This window comes from Emys orbicularis, chromosome 2 (genome assembly GCF_028017835.1).
Source record: "Emys orbicularis isolate rEmyOrb1 chromosome 2, rEmyOrb1.hap1, whole genome shotgun sequence".
NCBI lineage: Eukaryota > Metazoa > Chordata > Testudines > Emydidae > Emys > Emys orbicularis.
This window is the reverse complement of record NC_088684.1, coordinates 220,652,571-220,671,388: the sequence shown is the minus strand read 5'-3', so window position 1 is coordinate 220,671,388 and position 18,818 is coordinate 220,652,571. Positions and strand designations below refer to the sequence as shown.

The window sequence follows — 18,818 nt, the reverse complement described above, 5'->3', positions numbered from 1 at the left end:
CAGGATTCCTGCCATATGCAAAAACTATTTAAGGCAGGGGAGTGACATCATTGAGGTTGATTCTTCATTGACTTCCTGCCCAAGAAAGAGGACTGCTGGAAACACCTGAGAACAAAAAGACTGGACTAGGGGAGAAGGGCTGAGGCCAGGCTAGGAGGTGTCTGGACTGTGAAAGGAATATCTGGAGTTTTAAGCTGCAAGCAAGTGCAGCTGGCCTTCAAGAATCTCTGCAATCTGCCTAAAACAGCATTAGGGTGAGAAATTGCTACTTATAACCAGTTTCTTTAATATATTAAGCTTAGATTGTGTGTTAGATCAAAGCAGATTACCTAGTTTTATTTGCTATTTGCTATCCTTTATAATCACTTAAAATCTATCTTTTGTAGTTAATAAACTTGCTTTTGTTTGGTCTAAAACCAGTGTGTGTGGAAATCATAACTTGGGGGCAGAAAGCTGTGTATATCCCTCTCCACATTGAGGGGGCGAATTTCATGAGCTTGCACTGCAGAGTACTGTACAGTGCAAGATGGTACAATTTTGGGTTTACCCTCTAGAGAGCCATGTGCCCTTGAGTACTGGGCAACTCCTTAGCTGAGCCTTCCCATGCAGAGCTGATCTCAGTATCTGTGTGTATAGCTGCAGCTGGGTGTGTCGCTACCTGTATGTGTGCTGGTAAAGTGCAGTCTGAAGCCTGAGGGAGGGCTTGGCTGGCTTGCCCCAGCAATACAGTGCAAACGGAGCTCAGGCTGGTGGGTCAGGTAGGCTCAGAGGTCCCCAAGTTCCAAGTGGCACCCCGAGGGGGGAACCCGTCACAGCCAGCTTAATCAATATTTTTAAAGTTGCTGTTAAAGCCTACACAACCAAGTTCTGATCCAACCAGTAATATCAGGATGCCACAAGCCAAGGACCAAAGGGGAAAAGCACATCTTCTTTCCCATTGTCTCTTCAGACAAGAAATATCAATTGGCTGTATTCCATCTGCTTGGAGTCTAACTACTTAACAGAACAGCTGGACATGCAGCATCCCAGAAAAAGCAGTAAATTAAATATCTTTGGCACACCCCCTAAAAGCAAACTGCAGTGATTAGTCATAATAGCTTAGAAAGCTAAATTTTTTTTTACTAAGAATGTTATGAAAAGCTAGTTTTCATAACAGATTTTAAAAATATCTATGGCTTCTACTAGAAATTCTCTCATGACGCACTTCAGAGCCCCAGCAGCATTCTCCTTTAATCTGCCAGATCTTACTTTGGAGCAGTGAGGTCCCCCTAGCCCTATGCTGCACATGGTAAATGGAGCTGGTTTTCCCCAGTGAGAGCTGCCATCTAAGTAATATCACATCCTGTTTCCCAGAAGTAAGCAAAGCCTTATGAGGGCACTTAAGGACCAAGAATATTCAGAGCCCATTAGAAACCATAATAAATCAGAGAATTTCAAAGTGAATTCTTTAACATTTGTTTTAGTTACTTTGGGCTGGTCTACACTAACCCCCCCACTTCGGACTAAGGTACGCAAATTCAGCTACGTTAATAACGTAGCTGAATTCGAAGTACCTTAGTCCGACGTTACCGCGGTCCAGACGCGGCAGGAAGGCTCCCCCGTCGATGCTGCGTACTCCGCTCGCCGAGCTGGAGTACCAGCGTCGAAGGCGAGCACTTCCGGGATCGATCCGGGGCACTTCCGGGATCGATCCGGGATCGATTTATCGCGTCTTAACCAGACGCGATAAATCGAACTCAGAAAATCGATTGCTTACATCCGGACCCGGATGTAAGTGAAGACGTACCCTCAAACAGTTATATTTAAAATTAGAGGATATGACAACACATCTCCTCTCTACTTGATACAGATAACATCCACACTAAAGTTGCCAGGCACCCGGTTTTTGACCGGAACACCTGGTCAAAAAGGGATCCTGGTGGCTCCGGTCAGCACCGCTGACGGGGCCATTAAAAGTCCGGTCAGCGGCACAGTGGGGCTAAGGCAGGCTCCCTGCAGCTCCCAGAAGTGGCCAGCATTTCCCTCCAGCTCCTAGGTGGAGGAGCTGCCCTGGGGGCTCCGTGCGCTGCCCCCGTCCCGAGTGCCAGCGCCGCAGCTCCCATTGGCGAGGAACTGCAGACAATAAAAGCTGTGGGGACAGTGCCTGTGGACAGGGGCAGCTCGCGAAGCCACCTGGCTGTGCCTCCACCTAGGAGCCGGAGGAAAATGCCGACTGCTTCCGGGATCCGCCTGAGGTAAGCGCTGCCCAGAGCCCACACCCCAAACCCCCTCCTGAACCCCAAGCCCCTGCCCCAGGTTGGAATCCCCTCCCACATCCTAACTCCCTCCCAGAGCCCACCCCTCACACCCCGTCCCACATCTCAACCCCATCCCACACCCTGAACCCCCTCCCACACCCAAATTCCATCGCAGAGCCATAACCCCACATCCTCTCCCGCACCACAACCCCGTCCCAGCCCTGAGCCTCCTCCCGCACCCAAACTCCCTCCCAGAGCCCACACTCCGAACCCCCCAGCCAGAGCCCTCACCCCAACTCCCTGCACCAGCCCAGAGCCCTCCCCACATCCTGAACCACTCATTTCTGGCCCCACCCCAGAGTCCTCACCCCCTCCTTCACCCCAGCTCCCTGCCCAGCCCGGTTAAATTGAGCGAGGGTGGGGGAGAGCAAGCGACAGAGTGGGGGGGGATGGAGTGAATGGGGGCGGGGCCTCTGAGAAGGGGTGGGGAAGGGGGCGGGGCAGATATGTTTGGTTTTCTGCAATTGGAAAGTTGGCAACCCTAGTCCACACCTCCCAAATAAAAAACCTCACCATCTGCACTACTAGTCAGACATGTTATTGCTGCCCAATGGTATAGCCCCTCTGTTCCCACTTTGGGCACTTAGTGCTGAAAATATGGCATATATTGATCATGGAAATTACTATTTTTGCATAAAATTGAATAAAAATTAATATTTTGCATTTCAGCTACTTGTTCTCAATCACACCAGATCCCTTGATTGAGAATGCTTTGTCTTCTGCTCTAGTGTACTTTGTCCCAGATTTTGTAATCTTATCCCAGAAGGCACAAGTGTATCAGCAGTTCACAGGCCAAAATTTGGTCTTTCACATAGCTGGGGCTTGATCCATTAATTGCTTTGAATATTTATGTATTTTCTTCAACATACTGCAAATGAAGTAGGAATAGAAGAAAGAATTTCTAGAATCTCAAGGTCATCTTTCTAAATTATTTCCAGGGCCCATTTGTTTCCAGAGATGATGCAAGAACTGAATAAATGTTTCAGCCATCCTCCAACAGGATAATGGTGGTTGAGCTACAGGAATCATTATTTTGACCTCCTAATAGTAGGAGATGACACCATGGATCATCCCTTTCGTTGAAGAAAGACTCTCTTGCATCAGCAGTAACCAAAAACTGTCTGAACACTGTAGAATTAAAATCTCTGAATTAGAATTGGCTAGAGGATTACTTAGAGGCATTAGGTATAAATTTATTCAGCTCTGATGAATCCTGAACAGCTTACTCTAATTACTCCCCCCCGAAATGACAATCCTATCAAAGGAGGCCTGAATTAAATTAAATCAAGAGGAGAAACCTGTAATCATGGCTTTTAGCCACAGGTTCCTTCAGGCAATTGTGTTGCATAACTGGACCCTGGAAGAAAAATCTCATGTTGCAAAGTTCATCTTTTTAACAGGAGAGAGCAGACTAAATATTTTATAAGCTTTTTAGCCTCTCTGTTCCTCTTGATTTTCTTTTTCCTAGTTTCCTAGTTTAACTATGTGTGTATTCAAACTCTAACAGTAAGAGCAGATGCTATGCCTGCCTTCAAGCCCATGCAAACAGATTGTGAACTTCTAAGGGAATTTTTAGCTTTCCTTTCTATGAAACCTTTGGAAATACTGGTTCCATCCATGGGAATTAGAAACCTTATCAATGCCAAGAGGGAACAGCTTATTGTAAGGCTAGAGGACCAACATTTGTATTTGTCCAGCTCCGCCATCTCAGCCAGTTTACTTGTTTCACATGGATCTAAAGAAGACTGTCCAGAGATATAGGAATAGGACGTATTTCCTTCATCTCAGAAGGATTTTTGTGTAGTCTTTGCTTCCTCCCCCTTTCCCATGAAGAAAGCTAAAACAAAGCCAAGAATTTAAAGACCTCTTCTCAGTTAAAGAGGAATGCTCCTTCAATTTACTTTTTAAATACTTGCATTTAGTTTGCATCTCTTATGAGGTGAGTGGAACATGGACGGTAAGAAGGGTCCTTTGGTTCTTGTGTTTCGTACGCCTATGTAGATTATTTAAGGTGTGTAGTTATCCCTGGAGTCTCTTTAGAAGTCTGAATTAAGACAGGGCCCCAATAGAATATTATGCAAATGTGAAAATGTAACTTTATGCCAAGAACACACATAACTGTTTTATGTTCTGCATAGCTCCACAAAAATACCGAAGCTCCCCGACCTACGCAAGCATTCCGTTCCGGAACGCCTTGCGTAAGTCGAGTTTTGCGTAAATCGGGAATGTATCTCCGACAATTATGCAAAAAATAAAAAAATAAAAAAGGCACTTATGGAACTTTTTCCGTAAATCCGGATTTCCGTAAGTCGGGTTTGCGCAACCCGGGGAGCATCGGTAGCCTTTTCATGCCATCTTTCCACTCCTCAGCTCATCATCTAGCCCTTCTGCCATCCTTCTCCAGGTCTGTTTCCCATCCAGTTGTCTCTGCAGCTTTGTGGTTGGGTCTTACCTGACGGTTAAGCTAATTAGCAGGGCAAGTGTTTTCCGGCAATGAAAACAGTAATATCAGATTTTCAAAGCTTTATATTTCAGAAATTTCAGATATGCATTATATTAATACAAAAAACACATGTATTGACAAACAAGCAATATGTAATCCTTTACTGCAAAAAAATGCAGTAGCCTACATTAGTGTTTACAGACTATTTTTTAAACAGAAATTGTCATTTTTAGAACATAAAAAAATGTATTAAGTGATCATCACTATAAACACAAAACAAAATTCTTGCCATACAAGACTATACATTTAAAATAAAAGTTGAATTATTGTTTTATGCAGCGATCTAACAACATCGGGAACTATGGAATAATTACATTTCTGCTTAAAGTAAACTAATGTTTTATTGAAAATATGTGCCCATCACCTATATCAGCATAAAAATATTCATTGAAACACACTTAGGACACATTAAAATGCATTTGGGCATACATCTTCATACTTGCCAATAACATACAGTAACGTTGCGGGGTTAGCACTTGTTCAAGTTTGAAGAAACTGCGTTCAGCATCAACTGAGTTGCACAGGATCACCAAAACACCACAAGCAATCTGGCTAAGTCTTGGCAAACATTTGTCCATGCTTTTCCAAAAACTGGAGAGAGAAATGTCCTTGGTACTAGGAAGTTCATTTACAATGTTCAGATAAACTCCCCACTCACCCTCAGGTACAGAACTCAGCAGCAGAACACTCAGTTCATAGTCACTGAAGTTGTGGGAGAGTACACGAATTTGCTTGGGATCAAGGATTCTCACATCGCGAAAAAAAAATCTATATGCTGGCTGTTTCTCTGTATTTAAGTACCTCTGCAGTTTCTCTGCATAGTTTTGAAAAACTTGATGCTTGAGATTGTCTACTCTAGTACATTCTGTCCTGCGTACTGCAGTATTACCACCAAATCAAATGCAATGTTGTACACTTCCGTTGGTAATGTTGACCATGATTCAAATGTAAGTAGTGTCCGAACAAGTGGAGTTGCTTCTGCTTGGATAAAAATTGAATGTGCCACAAAATGATTCATTGCAATAAACATTTAGCTCCTCTAAAACGGCAGTCGTCCTCCACTTTGATTTCCCAACCAATGAACCCCTTGTAATACTCCACACAAGTACTCCACTTGATGGCAAAGATAGTCTATGGCTTTAAACCAAGTATTCCATCTTGTTACAACCCGTTGCGGAGGTAATGTTGGGCTTTCAACTCCACGGTCGATAAGGTAGACTCTAAGTGGGCGTTTGCATATCAGCTTTTTTATTAGAGCACACAGACGGTCCACTTCTGTAAACAAACAGAGCCAGCACTCACCTAGTAAAGCTGTAATGTATACCCAGCAGGTCCCATGAATGCAGCTGGTTAAAATGCCGCTTAAACTGTCTTTGAATGACTTTCACATGTATTTTGCATTATCTGTCACATAAACTAGTACATTTGAAAAGTCAATTTCATGTTGTATAAGGGTCTTTATAACAGCTTGTGCAACTGCAGAGTAGCTAACACGTTCTAATTCCACTGTTTCTACAAGCTTAGCAGCAGCTGGGCAATCTTCTGAAACCTGCATCAGCTGTATTAGAATAATTTGCAACATACCAGTTTACATTGTCTGTATATTCATCCACAGTTACAGTTATGTGCTGATCCTTCAACTCAGTGACCAGTTGTTGCTTGTTTAGTTCAAATACACGGGGAAGATTGACTTGTCTCGGTGTACTTGCTTGCAGGATACAGACCCCATTTCATAAGTGCTTGTTTAGGAATTCTCACATTTTGTCTGTTTTTTCTAGTGCAATGTTTGCGTTGCAACAGGCCTCCACCCAGTATTCCTGATTTTCATTTTGTTGTGCAAGCACACCAGTAGTTGTGAGCTGTTGCTTTACTGCTGTCTCATCGCTGCTCTCTAGCCTTTGCTTTCTTTTCTCCATTGCTGCAATATGACATGGACCTTTAATGTGGTTGAGTATGTGGCCCTTTTTAACACGGTCAAGAACTTTGCTGCAAATTGTACAAAATAACTTCCCTCCATCCACATGGAGCACATCTTTGCCGAATGCTTTAACTATCCTCAGGCTTAACCATTTTAGGCATTGGTAGTAAATGGCTTGAACAGCTGAAGCACAAAGTGGAAAAATCAGAAGAAATCGGCGATTCCGGAAATGAAAGGTCATTTCAGAAGATAAACGCAGCAATATCAACAATTTCCAGAAAACACCAGCCCTACTAATTAGAAAGGACTTTTTTTTTTTCCCCTGAGGAGTGAGGGACGGTGGTTCTTGAAAGGTTTTTAAGTAAATTATGTAGAGATGGCAAAGTTGTTATCAAGCCATCCATATGTGAAGAACCATTGGTTTACATCTGGTCTTATAACAAGTCCTGATCCTACAATCGGGTCTAACAGTGAAATGTGTGTGTGAACCCTCTGGCTGATTATACTGTGACATGTTAGATCTTTATTTTGAAGCAGTCTACAGAGATCTAGAATCGGGCTAATTAAGATGAGGGTCCACATAGGTGCCAGGCTCAGGGTCCTACTTTGTAACTATGTAACCACATGCCAAAGGTAAATAGCAAGAGACTATTGCTTTCTCTTTCCAAACTTAGAGAAAACCGCAAGCACTGACTCAATATATAGGGGGATTCAGTCCTCCCTAGAGATTTCTATTTAGAAAAAAAAAATAGATAGAATTGGTTATTAAAGTACATTGTGTTAAATTTCAATTTATTAAAAAAATCTGCTTTTTAAAAAACAAAATTACTTTTCTTTGAAAATACAGATTCTTCTCTATATTTTTGAACTTAAGACAAAATTAAATATTTGCTCTTTCCAAACCCTATTTGCACAGAAGACACTTAATGGCTCTTTTGCTCCCTTTTTCTAATGTTGATATTTTCTACAATATTTGTGGCTCAGAAGGAAAATGTTGGTATCTCACTCCAAGGAAGCTTATTTAGTGTTGATCCCGAGTCATTTCTTTAAGGAAAAGTCCATCCTGCCTATCTGGGGATCATAATTAAAAAAAAAAAAAAAAACATAGACCAGGAAAAATACAGCTTGTGCTCACCTGAAGGCAATGTCCTATTATTGTGTTGGCCTGCCTGATGCACACTCTGCTGTAATAAATTCAGGCATTCTCCAAGGCAGCTCAGGGTGGCAGCAGAGGTAGCTTTTAAAAGCAGCAAGTCCTGATCCAAGGCAGAAAGAGGTCCAGAACCTGGCAGGGATTCAATGGCTTGCACAAGATTCTTCTGTTGTCCCTCCACTTGGCTCATGATCTGTAAGGGTTAAAAAAAGCCATGTGGTCATAAGGAAAGCCTTCATTTGCACCCTTACAAATTGACACGTCAACTGTCTTACTATAGATGAATGTTAACGTTCAGTTAGTCAATAGAAAACAGACATGAATAAAAATATCTGTGTGAAGAACATAGGCACACTGAAAGAATGAGAATTTTAGATTCCTGATTTTTAAAAAAAAAAACTAATGCCACTCAAAAAGGAAAAAAAACCCAAACAGTTCAGTATGTTAGGGCAAAACTTCTTTAAAAAAAATAGTTGGCATCCTAGATTTCAGGTATGAATCATGCTTTATGCTTTTCACTATATGAAAATTATCTAGTGCTATCTCCTTTTCCTTTATTAATTCAAGCTTATAATTCCTCTCCCCAGGATATGATCTGACAATCCAGATGAACCTAAGCAGCATCTCCTGTCTTCTTCCATTTATAAAATGCTCTGTCATGGATAAAGTGAGGGTGATTTTCATGTCTCAAAAAAATGGCATGCATGGCATACTTACATAAAAGACAGTAGATGAGAAAATAATGCAAAGTGCAGTACTACATATGTTGGCTGGTATAAAAAAAAAAAAAAAGAGTAAAGCAACTTTCAGGAACTCTCCTTATGGCTGAGAGAGGAAAGAGGGTGTTAAAATCCCTAATACATTTGAGTCTTATAGCCTCTAAGTAGTAGGGGGTACAGCACACAACTACAGTAGGTCACTTTTCTTTCACCTGCCTTTCCAAAGACAAAAGACTAAACGGAGCACTGGCACAGGCAGGTGCAAATGCCATTGAAATAACTGGAAGCCGAACCCACTTATGCTAGGGCTGAATTTGTCTCAAGATGTTTTACTTTTGTGAAGCTCTCAGACCTCACCAGGTTATGGCTAGAGACAGATTTTATCCCTGAACTCAGAGGGATGGTTTGAAGACCATGTCATTCTGCTGGTGCCATCAGTTGGTACATCCCTTACAAGTGTTCGTAGAAGGATTTCGTTAATTTGTTATGCTGCCACCTACACGGTCTTTTCTTACTTCCACAAGGCAGAATTTGACTCGGACTTGTTCTTGAGCCTCTTTCTTTGATGTAATGTATCTCAGAAGGCAAAGTTAAACTAAACATACCCATGGTTGTGTATACTTATTTGTGGTTCAAGCAAACTCTCACTAGGGTGACCAGACAGCAAGTGTGAAAAATCGGGACGAGGATGGGGGGGTAATAGAAGCCTATATAAGAAAAAGACCCAAAAATCGGGACTGTCCCTATAAAAACAGGACAGCTGGTCACCCTCTCACTGAGCGACAAAACATAAGACAGGATTTAGTCACACCAGTATTTAAAAATATTAACAAAATGAACAGAAACAGTGTCCACTAAAACACTGATGTACAACTTAACTTGATCACTAAACGTATCTAGAGTCAAAATATGAACTCCCTTCAATTGGCCAACACAGATACATTTGAACCCCAGTAGCGTTGACCTTCAAACAGTTAATCAGAAGAACAACATCTCCAGAATGTCTGCTATATACCACTGGGACTCTGTGGCAGTTTTCTTTCACTAGAGCTCATCTGCCAAGCTGAAAGCAAAAACCACATTTTCTAGAACTCTGGTCACCCTCCAACTCCCTCTCCAACAATTTTTCCCCATCTTTGGTTATTTCTCCAGTCTAGGACTCCCCTGTCTAAAGATATACAGGAAGATACCCCTGGGGAGTTCTGTAAAATTTTAGTTATGTCAGACCCTAATGTTGAAAGTTTCAGGCTTAAGAGAACATCTATTTCTCAAACCATAAAAGGAATTTTAGATCACATTTTAAAATAAAACATGCATAATATTCCACATGCAGTATACTATTTTGTCCTTTTCTGTTTTTAAAAAATTGCGTATTTTTCTAAATCTGGCATTTAAAACCCTTAAAAGTAAAGTGCTATTTAATAAAACTTGTAAGGGTATTTAGTAAGTGTACACACACAGTATCATAGACTAAACTTCACAATCAGAACATGATCAGAGAGATAAATAAATCAAAACCAACCTGACTCCAGCTAGATTAACATCTGGCTGAGTTTACAGACCTGTGAATGCTTATAACATCTACAGTACAATACACCACATTATTTGTGCTGTTTCTATAATTCAACTTATTGATCATATTTAACCATGACATCATATAAGATATACACTTACACTAGCATTTACAAAGCTCTCTAGATACTGTATATATATCTTTCATGTAACGAATTTAAAATTAATCAGATTACAAACTTTTCAGAGCAGGTGCTATTCTACTCTGTTTATACAGCATCTAACACAGTGGGTCTCTAGGCTCTACCCTAACACAGATAAATAGTAATCCTGACTGGGGCCTCAACACACTAGCGTAATACAAGCAGTACCAAACACTGAGTTTGTAACTTGTTACCAAAAGGTAGCTATAATCCTAGCATAGATAAATGATAAAAATGTACATTTTCAAGCTAAAATGCAACTTTACTAGAAATACACTCCGAAACCCTCAGAGGATTCAGATGCTTTCATTCAGCACTTTTCAGATAAGTTATTGTATTACACAATTGAAATTTCTAAGAATAATTTAATGTAATTAGTATTACTTTAGTGGAAGCCATCAATAAAAAGGCATTAATGCCTTAAATAAATCTCATGTGAACATAGTTTAATTAATAAGATAATTGTAGACTTAGACTCAAGATTCCAAAGCTGCAGAAAAAGCTTTAAAAAAACCTAGGTGAATTTATAAGAATAAAAAATTTCTACCTTCATTTGAATACACTGCTCTACAGCCAAAATGCTTCTGAAATAAATGTAGTCAAACTTTACTAATTCTGGGTCACTGAGAACGAAAATGATGCTTAAAATTGTTGATTGGCTCTAGTTTTCAAGATATGCTATTGGGTCAGTATATACGACCCTTGACTTGGGAATGGCGGAGGATAAGTGAGTTATAAAGGGAAGGGATCTCAATTTAAACCAGAAATGACTAAAATACATCTTTGACTGGATCTATGAATAAATCTATGACTGGGTTTGGACTGTACTTGCTTTTTAGGCAAAACAATGAATGATGCAATCTGAAGCTGGTATTGCGTCATACATGATATGAATTGCATCATGTTATTCCTAGAAGTCATGGATGATGCAATCATAACGAAGCTTACATCACTCTGCTGAACAAATTGCCCTATATCCGCTCTAGAAATCATACAGGGTCATGCTCTCATATTTGTCAGTGTTTGATTTTGCAAAGGGACACATTTCTGTTTAGCCAAAGTGAGCAGAGATGCCTCGTACTTGTGTGAACAGTGCAGATAACTTCTGCTATGTTTGTGGTGAAGTGACTTTTGCATCACAAAAGCGCAGTATAACCACTATGGTTAAGAAAGCCTATCACCTTTATTTTGGCTGCAAAATTGGAGATCAGGACAAGAGGTGAGCCCCACACATATGCTGCAACACTTGTGCAACAAATCTTCGCCAGTGGTTGAACAGGAAAAGGAAATCTATGCCTTTTGCAGTGCCAATGATTTGGAGAGAGCCAACAGATCATACCAGCAATTGTTACTTCTGCATGGTGCCTCCAGTTGGGAAAGGTGTGTCAAAGAAGAAGAAAAGTGGACTGTGCATTATCCAAACATTCCATCAGCTATACGCCCAGTACCCCACGGAGAAGGACTGCCGGTTCCTGATGCACCAGAATCGTTCTCACTTGAGTCAGACGAGGAAGAGGAAGAGGATGAAACTTCTGGTCCTGAACCATCAATGTCACAGGACCCACATTTTCTCCCATCCTCCTCCTCTGAGCCACACCTCATAACACAAGGTGAACTGAATGACCTTGTCAGGGATTTGGAACTACCCAAGAGTAAGGCAGAGCTGTTGGGCTCCAGACTACAGCAGTGGAATCTCCTGGCAGGTGATGTTAGGGTTTCCATGTTCCATGACAGTCAAAAAGATCTTGTTCCATTCTTCTTCATGGAAGGTGATCTTGTAGCCTGCAACAACATCGATGGTGTGATGGCAGCCCTCAACATCGTTCACGATCCAGATGAGTGGAGACTGTTCATTGATTCATCGAAGACGAGTCTTAAAGCTGTTTTACTGCATAATGGCAATGTTTTGCCATCAATTCCAGTTGGTCATGCAGTCCATATGAAGGAAACCTATGACAACATGAAACAACTTTTGAGGTGCATAAACTATGACCAACATCAGTGGCAGCTTTGTGGCGATTTGAAGGCTGTTGCTCTCTTGCTTGGTCTGCAGACTGGATACACAAAGTACTGCTGTTTTCTCTGCGAATGGGATAGTCATGCAAGAGATTCCCACTACATCAAGAAAGATTGGCCACTCCGACAGTCGTTGGAGCCTGGGAGGAAAAGTGTTCAGCATCCACCACTTGTTGAATCAAGGAAGATTTTGTTACCACCCTTACACATCAAGCTGGGTCTGAAGAAGAACTTTGTCAAGGCCATTGACAAAACACAAGCAGCTTTCAAGTACCTCCGTGGAAAATTTCCAAGGTTAAGTGAAGCTAAGATAAAGGAAGGTGTCTTTGTTGGTCCTCAGATTCGTGAACTTCTTCGAGATGATGCATTTAACCATGCACTGCGTGGCAAGGAAAAGACGGCATGGAAAGCCTTCCAGTTAGTGGCAATAAATTTTCTCTGAAACAACAAGGCAGACAACTACAGGTTGTTGGTGGAAAACCTCCTCAAGGCATACAAAAGCCTTGGTTGCAACATGTCACTAAAGATACATTTTTGGCACTCTCATCTAGATTTTTTTCCACCGAACTGCGGAGCAGTGAGCAACGAGCACGGCGAGCGATTTCACCAGGACATTGCAACAATGGAGAAACGCTATCAGGGGAAATGGAGCCCATCAATGCTTGCAGACTATTGCTGGACAGTGACAAGAGATGCTCCATTTAATGAATACAAGAGACAAGCCAAGAAGCGCCGAGTAGACACTGAATAGGACTAAACTATGTACATAATAGTTTTTTGCCTTTTGTTTCATAATAAATTTTATTTATATAACCCTTTTGCTGATTTTTAAAGTGTTACATAAACAGGACAGGTGAAATATTATCATGTAAAGCAACCATAAACACATGAAAAGACCTAGGTTTACAATTTAGGATTAAAACTCTACTATCTACACAATATACATAGACATAAAATGTAAAAACTTAAATATCTTAGAAACAGTAGCCAATCAGTTGTTTTAATTGTCATATTTGAATTCAGCACATCAAAATACATAATAAATAGCACATTTTATCTCTGAAGCAGACGACTTCTCAAAAATTGTAGACCAGTGTTATATTACCACCTTACATATTACAATGAACTGAATAGGTTGCATACTTTTTTTTTAAAATGTAGCACGCTTCACGCACAGTCTCTCAAAATACTCTGGTTAGAAATAAATGACATTTTCCTGAGATGGATGACTAATAATGCACAAAGATTGAATCCAAAGGAAAAAGAAAAGAAAGTTGACTATATTAAAGATGAAATTAAGTATCCTTGCAGACAAGTTATAGGCGGGGGCAAACTATGGCCCACCGGCCACATCCGGCCCACAGGACCCTTCCCTCTGGCCCCCAAGCTCCTGCCAGGGAGCAGGGTCAGGACAGGCTTGCGGAGGAGCCAGCCCAACTCCCCGGCAGTGTGGTGAGTGGAGCGGAGGCTAGTCCCTGGCCCCTCCCCTTCTGCTCCCCTCCCTCCCTGGCAGTCACAGGTCCCCCAGCACCTGGGGCAGTGTGGCTGCAGCTCCGGCCAGGCGGCACAGCTATAGCGCTGCCAGACCTGGCACAGTCAGGGGGGAAGGAGGCAGAGGGAGTTCTGGGGAGGTGTGGGGGAGGGGGGAAAGGGGGTGTTGCAGGGGGGGCGGTCAAGGGGCCTGGGCCCTTCTGCCAGGGATAGGGGTAGAGCAAGCCAGGGCCTCCCTCCACCCCCAGCATGCTTGACCCCTGTCCCCAGCTGCCAAGTCCAGACAGGGAGCGAGCCCTGCCCAACTGCCAGGGAGAGCAGCTAAACGAGCAGGGGAAATGCACAGGGAAAGGAGCGAGCCCCCCCTTTCCCCAACCCCACAGGTAACATGGGGCGGGGAGAGCAGGGAGGGTTGGATAGGGGGCAGGGGGGCGGGCAGGGGGTGGGGAGCAGGGGAGATTGGATGGGGTGGGAGTCCCGGGGGTGGGGAGCACGGGGGATTGGCTAGGGGACGGGCGTCCCGGGGGGATGGTCAGGGGGCAGAGAACAGAGGTGTTTGGATAGGATGCAGGAGTCCTGGGGGGAATTCAGGGGTGGGGAGCATGGGGGGTTGGATGGGGGTGTGGGTTCTGGGGGGCTGGATAGGGGGCAGGGGCCAGGCCACGCCTCGCTGTTTGGGGAGGTATAGCCTCCCCCAGCCTTCCCTACCCGGTCCTCCATACAATTTCTGCACCCGATGTGGCCCTAGGGCCAAAAAGTTTGCCCACTCCTGTTCTATGTTATATATAAAAGCTATAATTAACTGCTAAAAATTTAATTAAAAAAAAAAATCAAGAAATATTGAAAGTGCCATTTCTGCAGTAGAAGAAAAAAAATCACAGTAATTCAATAGTTTGTTAAAAGGTATATTAATCCTTCCGCTGCAGAAATGCCATCTTACAAACCTTGAATGTCAACTTTGATTTAAAGTGGCAATTTGTTTCTGAGACTCAGTAAAAAAGAAAAACCATTCGTTAAGGGTATTCTAACAAAAATAAACTTTTTATTATTGTTTTATCACCATCCTAAGTTAGAGATAAATTGAAACTTAAAAAAAAAAAAATCATCTAACTAGCCCACCTAAGTTGACAACACATGACTGCTTTTTTGGCATGGCCTTAAAGAGACCTCATCTTGTAAATCAGCCTATAAATACACCTCTCCAAAATTAAAAAGGATATGACAGCATGCTATCCAGTCCATCGTGGTGCTATAAACAGAACATTTCTTTTCTTTCTGAGTCAATGCACTTGGAGATTGCAACCTTGTGGGCCATATTATGACATTCAGTCAAATGCCTGCTTTGGATATCTGCAGAGCTGCCCCACACCAGGGAGTTCTGAGAAGCATACCACAGCACAATGCTACCAGGAATTCCCTGGTATGTAGGCGGAACAATGCTCATCAAACTACCTTTCAGAGCAGGCAGAGTGCTCAACTCCCCTGCCAGCCCTGTTGGTCAGTGCGAAGGGCAGGGAGAAAACAGGGTCAAGACCACTGCCCACATCTCAGCCCCTTCAAAATAAGGGTATGTCTACACTGGGGGGGAAAAAAGGGGGGGGGAAGTGTGTTTTAACTCAGGTGGGCTAACTCCGGTTAAAACTGCAGTGAAGATACAGCAGTTTGGCTTTTAACTCAGGTTAGCAGTTTGAATTAACAATGTCTCTGTGGAGCCGGAGTTGAATTTGAGCTGGTAACCTGAGTTAAAAGCTGAGCTGCCGTATCTTCTCCCCCCACCCCCCCCCCGCCCATTTCAACCTGAGTTAGGAACACACTTCTTCCCCTCCACCCCCAATGTAGACATACCTTGAGTGAAAGGACTCCAACTCTTCCTGGCCCTGCACTGGGGATGCAAAGTTGTGGGGAGGCTCTTCAAGTCTCCCATAGCTACAATCTGGCCCTATATCTGACCATTTAATAAGGCAAATCTGAAATGTTAGATTTTAAGAGGAACTAATTTCATGTATATTTAATGGTTTTACACTAGTAGTTAGAGAAACTACTGCATAAGTGTACAATACACTGCAGGATGACATGAAAACTATATCTCTCTATCAATAGGAGGCCATAAAGATTCTGAATTGCCAAGGTTTACTGCAATGTTCTGGACACTAAGTTGAATGTGCCCTTGATACCAATGCCACTATGCTATTCTCTCTCTCTGTATTAGCCTATAGACTGAATACTAATATGTGACTAGCAAACACCATCAGCAAATGGACCAGTCTGTAGCAGTCTCCTTTAGAAGATTTCACACTATCAAGAATACAATATAAAAAAAAAAAATCTCTTGCATTATAACAATTGTGTGCAGATGGAAAAAATCATACCTGACTTGAAATGTTTCATAAGAAAAAATGAGAAGTCAGGGGAAAAAAACAGTATAGTCATTTGGAGAGGTCATAGCTATAGAAATAACAATCATGTTAGGAAAGCTTTAACCATTAAAATGGCAACATAAAAAAGCATCACAATTAAGGCTAAATTCATTGCCTCGCCAGTCCCTGTCCAAAGCCCTAGAAGGTACTAGGGAGAGAGCCAAGCTAGACCTCGTTGAGTCTTGCCCAATTCTTTCTTAACACAATTGTTTTTTCTGTAAAAGTCATAGCTTTATAGGAATCAACTACTCCTTTTTTAACTTTTTGTTGTTTTTTAAAGCAAAGTGTTTTTTAGATTAGGTCTGAAAGGTATAGTACCTTTCACAAATCTTTTACTGCTGTTTTTTACGTTTTTTAATGCCATAAGTAACACTTATCAAAGAGAGAATGAGGGAGAGAACATGTATGGGAGACCAAGCTTTGGAAATGACTTTAGGACTTTGGGTTCCTGGACTGGCGAGTCCAACATCACCACAGATGTTATGCTCTGAGGACTTTGTTCACATTTCAGGTAAACAAGCATGCATCGTAGCAACAGTATTTTGTAAGATTCCAAGAAGTTGTAAGAATACTCACAGAAGCATGCTGCATGCGAAGGGAAAACTGTCCATACAGAGGGAGTAAGTACAATCCCTGTAACTCTAATTCCACCTTGGGCAAGAGAGTTCCTCATTACGTGCTCTTGACCTGAACTTGGTCAACAGGGATAAAAGCTCCTATGTTTTAAAAGTTTAAAAAAGTAAACACACCACACACAGCCAAATACATACCTAGTGTAACTCTGTTGACATCAAACCAGTCACATCAAAAATTAATCTGACCCACTGGCTATAAATTTACTCAGGTTTATGATCCCGCTCCAGTGGGTTATTTTTTCTTTTTGTTTGTTTTAATATATCACTTTTGGCCTAATTTCAGTTGCTGGGTTTAGTGTGAGGGTACTGGGTGGTGTTGGTGGCCTGTAATATACAGAAGATCAGACTATGTGATCTGGTAGTCCCTTCTGGCCTTAAACTCTATGACTCAGCTATTAGGAAAAGGAAAACGTATACATATTTACCTCACAGATAGCTTTCTTTACATAGAAAGACCTATATATCACATACTGGGCCTTTAGCCTGCTTCCATATTTAGCAGATGCAGAACTCAGCCTTGTCAATCACTGGCTCACAGATACACCACTCCAACTGCAAAGCCGGCCAAACTGAAATAACCCCACAACTATGATGAAACTGAGTAAAGCATTCATAACTTTAAACGATGGATATTTTCTATTGCAAAGTATGATAAATTTGTTATTTGCTTAGCTTCTGAACAGTGATCCCTTAATCCTATCCAAGGTCACTCAGATCTATGGGCCTTAATACTTAAATAAAGGAAATTTTCAGATAAACACATATAACATTTTCCTTTTCTTCAGCACAGTAACCTCCACAGATCTTACAGTGGGGTTTTATCAGAAGCATGCAGCAAAGGAGGCTAAATTATAGCTTAGCATATAAGTGAAATTGAAATAGCTATGCACAAAGGTCATTTCTTGATTGCCTGAGGCATTACAGCATGCAACACCATCCTCCCATAAAACCGTGTTCTGCACATCCGCTTTGAAGTATTTTATGAAGAAACATCAGGGAAAACCAGGATGCCACCTCACTGATTTCTCCTAAAGCTCTGCAGTATGGAAGTTTGTTCACCTTATCTGCAACAAGATTGGTAGATTTAAGGCAGGAGGGTATATCTGACTGACAGGTCTGAGTTCTGTCCCCAAAGCTGCGAGCAGGCTGAAAACTCACTGTAGAATCTATTAACATTACTATGCTGATGAAAAAATGTTAAAAGGATAAAAAGAGCCAATGAGATTAAACAATAATTTGAAAACATTTTAGAAAGACCAAACCATAAAGAGAATGACTTTCACATCAATTGTCCTTTCTTGACTATTGAGTTCTTTTCATTACAGAGGAACAACATGTTATTATTCATCACCATTACACCACCTCAAAGTAGCAGCCTTCGTGACCTCAATTATTTTAAAAAGGCAAGTGATGAATAGTAAAACTGAAACAGCTATAGAACAGTTATTAAGGCCTCGAAATTAGCAGATTTTCAGTGAGTCTCAACTGAGCTACCGAAAGCAAAGTTAGCTGGTAATTTCCCTCTCTGGCTCAGCCTGTACACAGTAGACTCTGTAGAACTATACACTATGAGAAAGCACACAGTAGGGCAAAGAACAAGAGACTTAACACTAGGGTGACCAGATCGCAAGTGTGAAAAATAGGGACAGGGAGTGGGGGTAATAGGGACTGTCCCTATAAAATCGGGATATCCGGTCACCCTACTTAACACTAAATTAGAAGAGGAAGGCTGAAGGGGAAACAGGGAAATGGAAGCTTCCATCCCTTTACCTTCTTCCCCCAAAGACTGAGTTTCTCATGGAAGCAAAGGTTTAGACATGCAGTCAAAGGCTACGCCTGCAGTTGCCTGCACATTCAGTCCTGAAAATGGCCATGGCTTTAGAGGAGAGTGCTCCAAGTCTCACTAGAGGGGGGAGCTTCTCTGGCCTGGCAAACCCTTTGGCTAGAGGACCAA

General features: G+C 41.9%; 1 protein-coding gene across 1 annotated transcript in view; it reads right to left on the bottom strand.

The window, feature by feature from the left end:
* OSBPL10 (oxysterol binding protein like 10) overlaps nt 1–18,818 on the bottom strand; it is a 182,827-nt gene that overhangs the window by 68,611 nt on the left and 95,398 nt on the right. Inside the window, exon 5 of the mRNA XM_065400039.1 lies at nt 7,854–8,064. Coding sequence (XP_065256111.1) covers nt 7,854–8,064 — 211 coding nt within the window. The remainder of the gene's footprint in view (nt 1–7,853; nt 8,065–18,818) is intronic.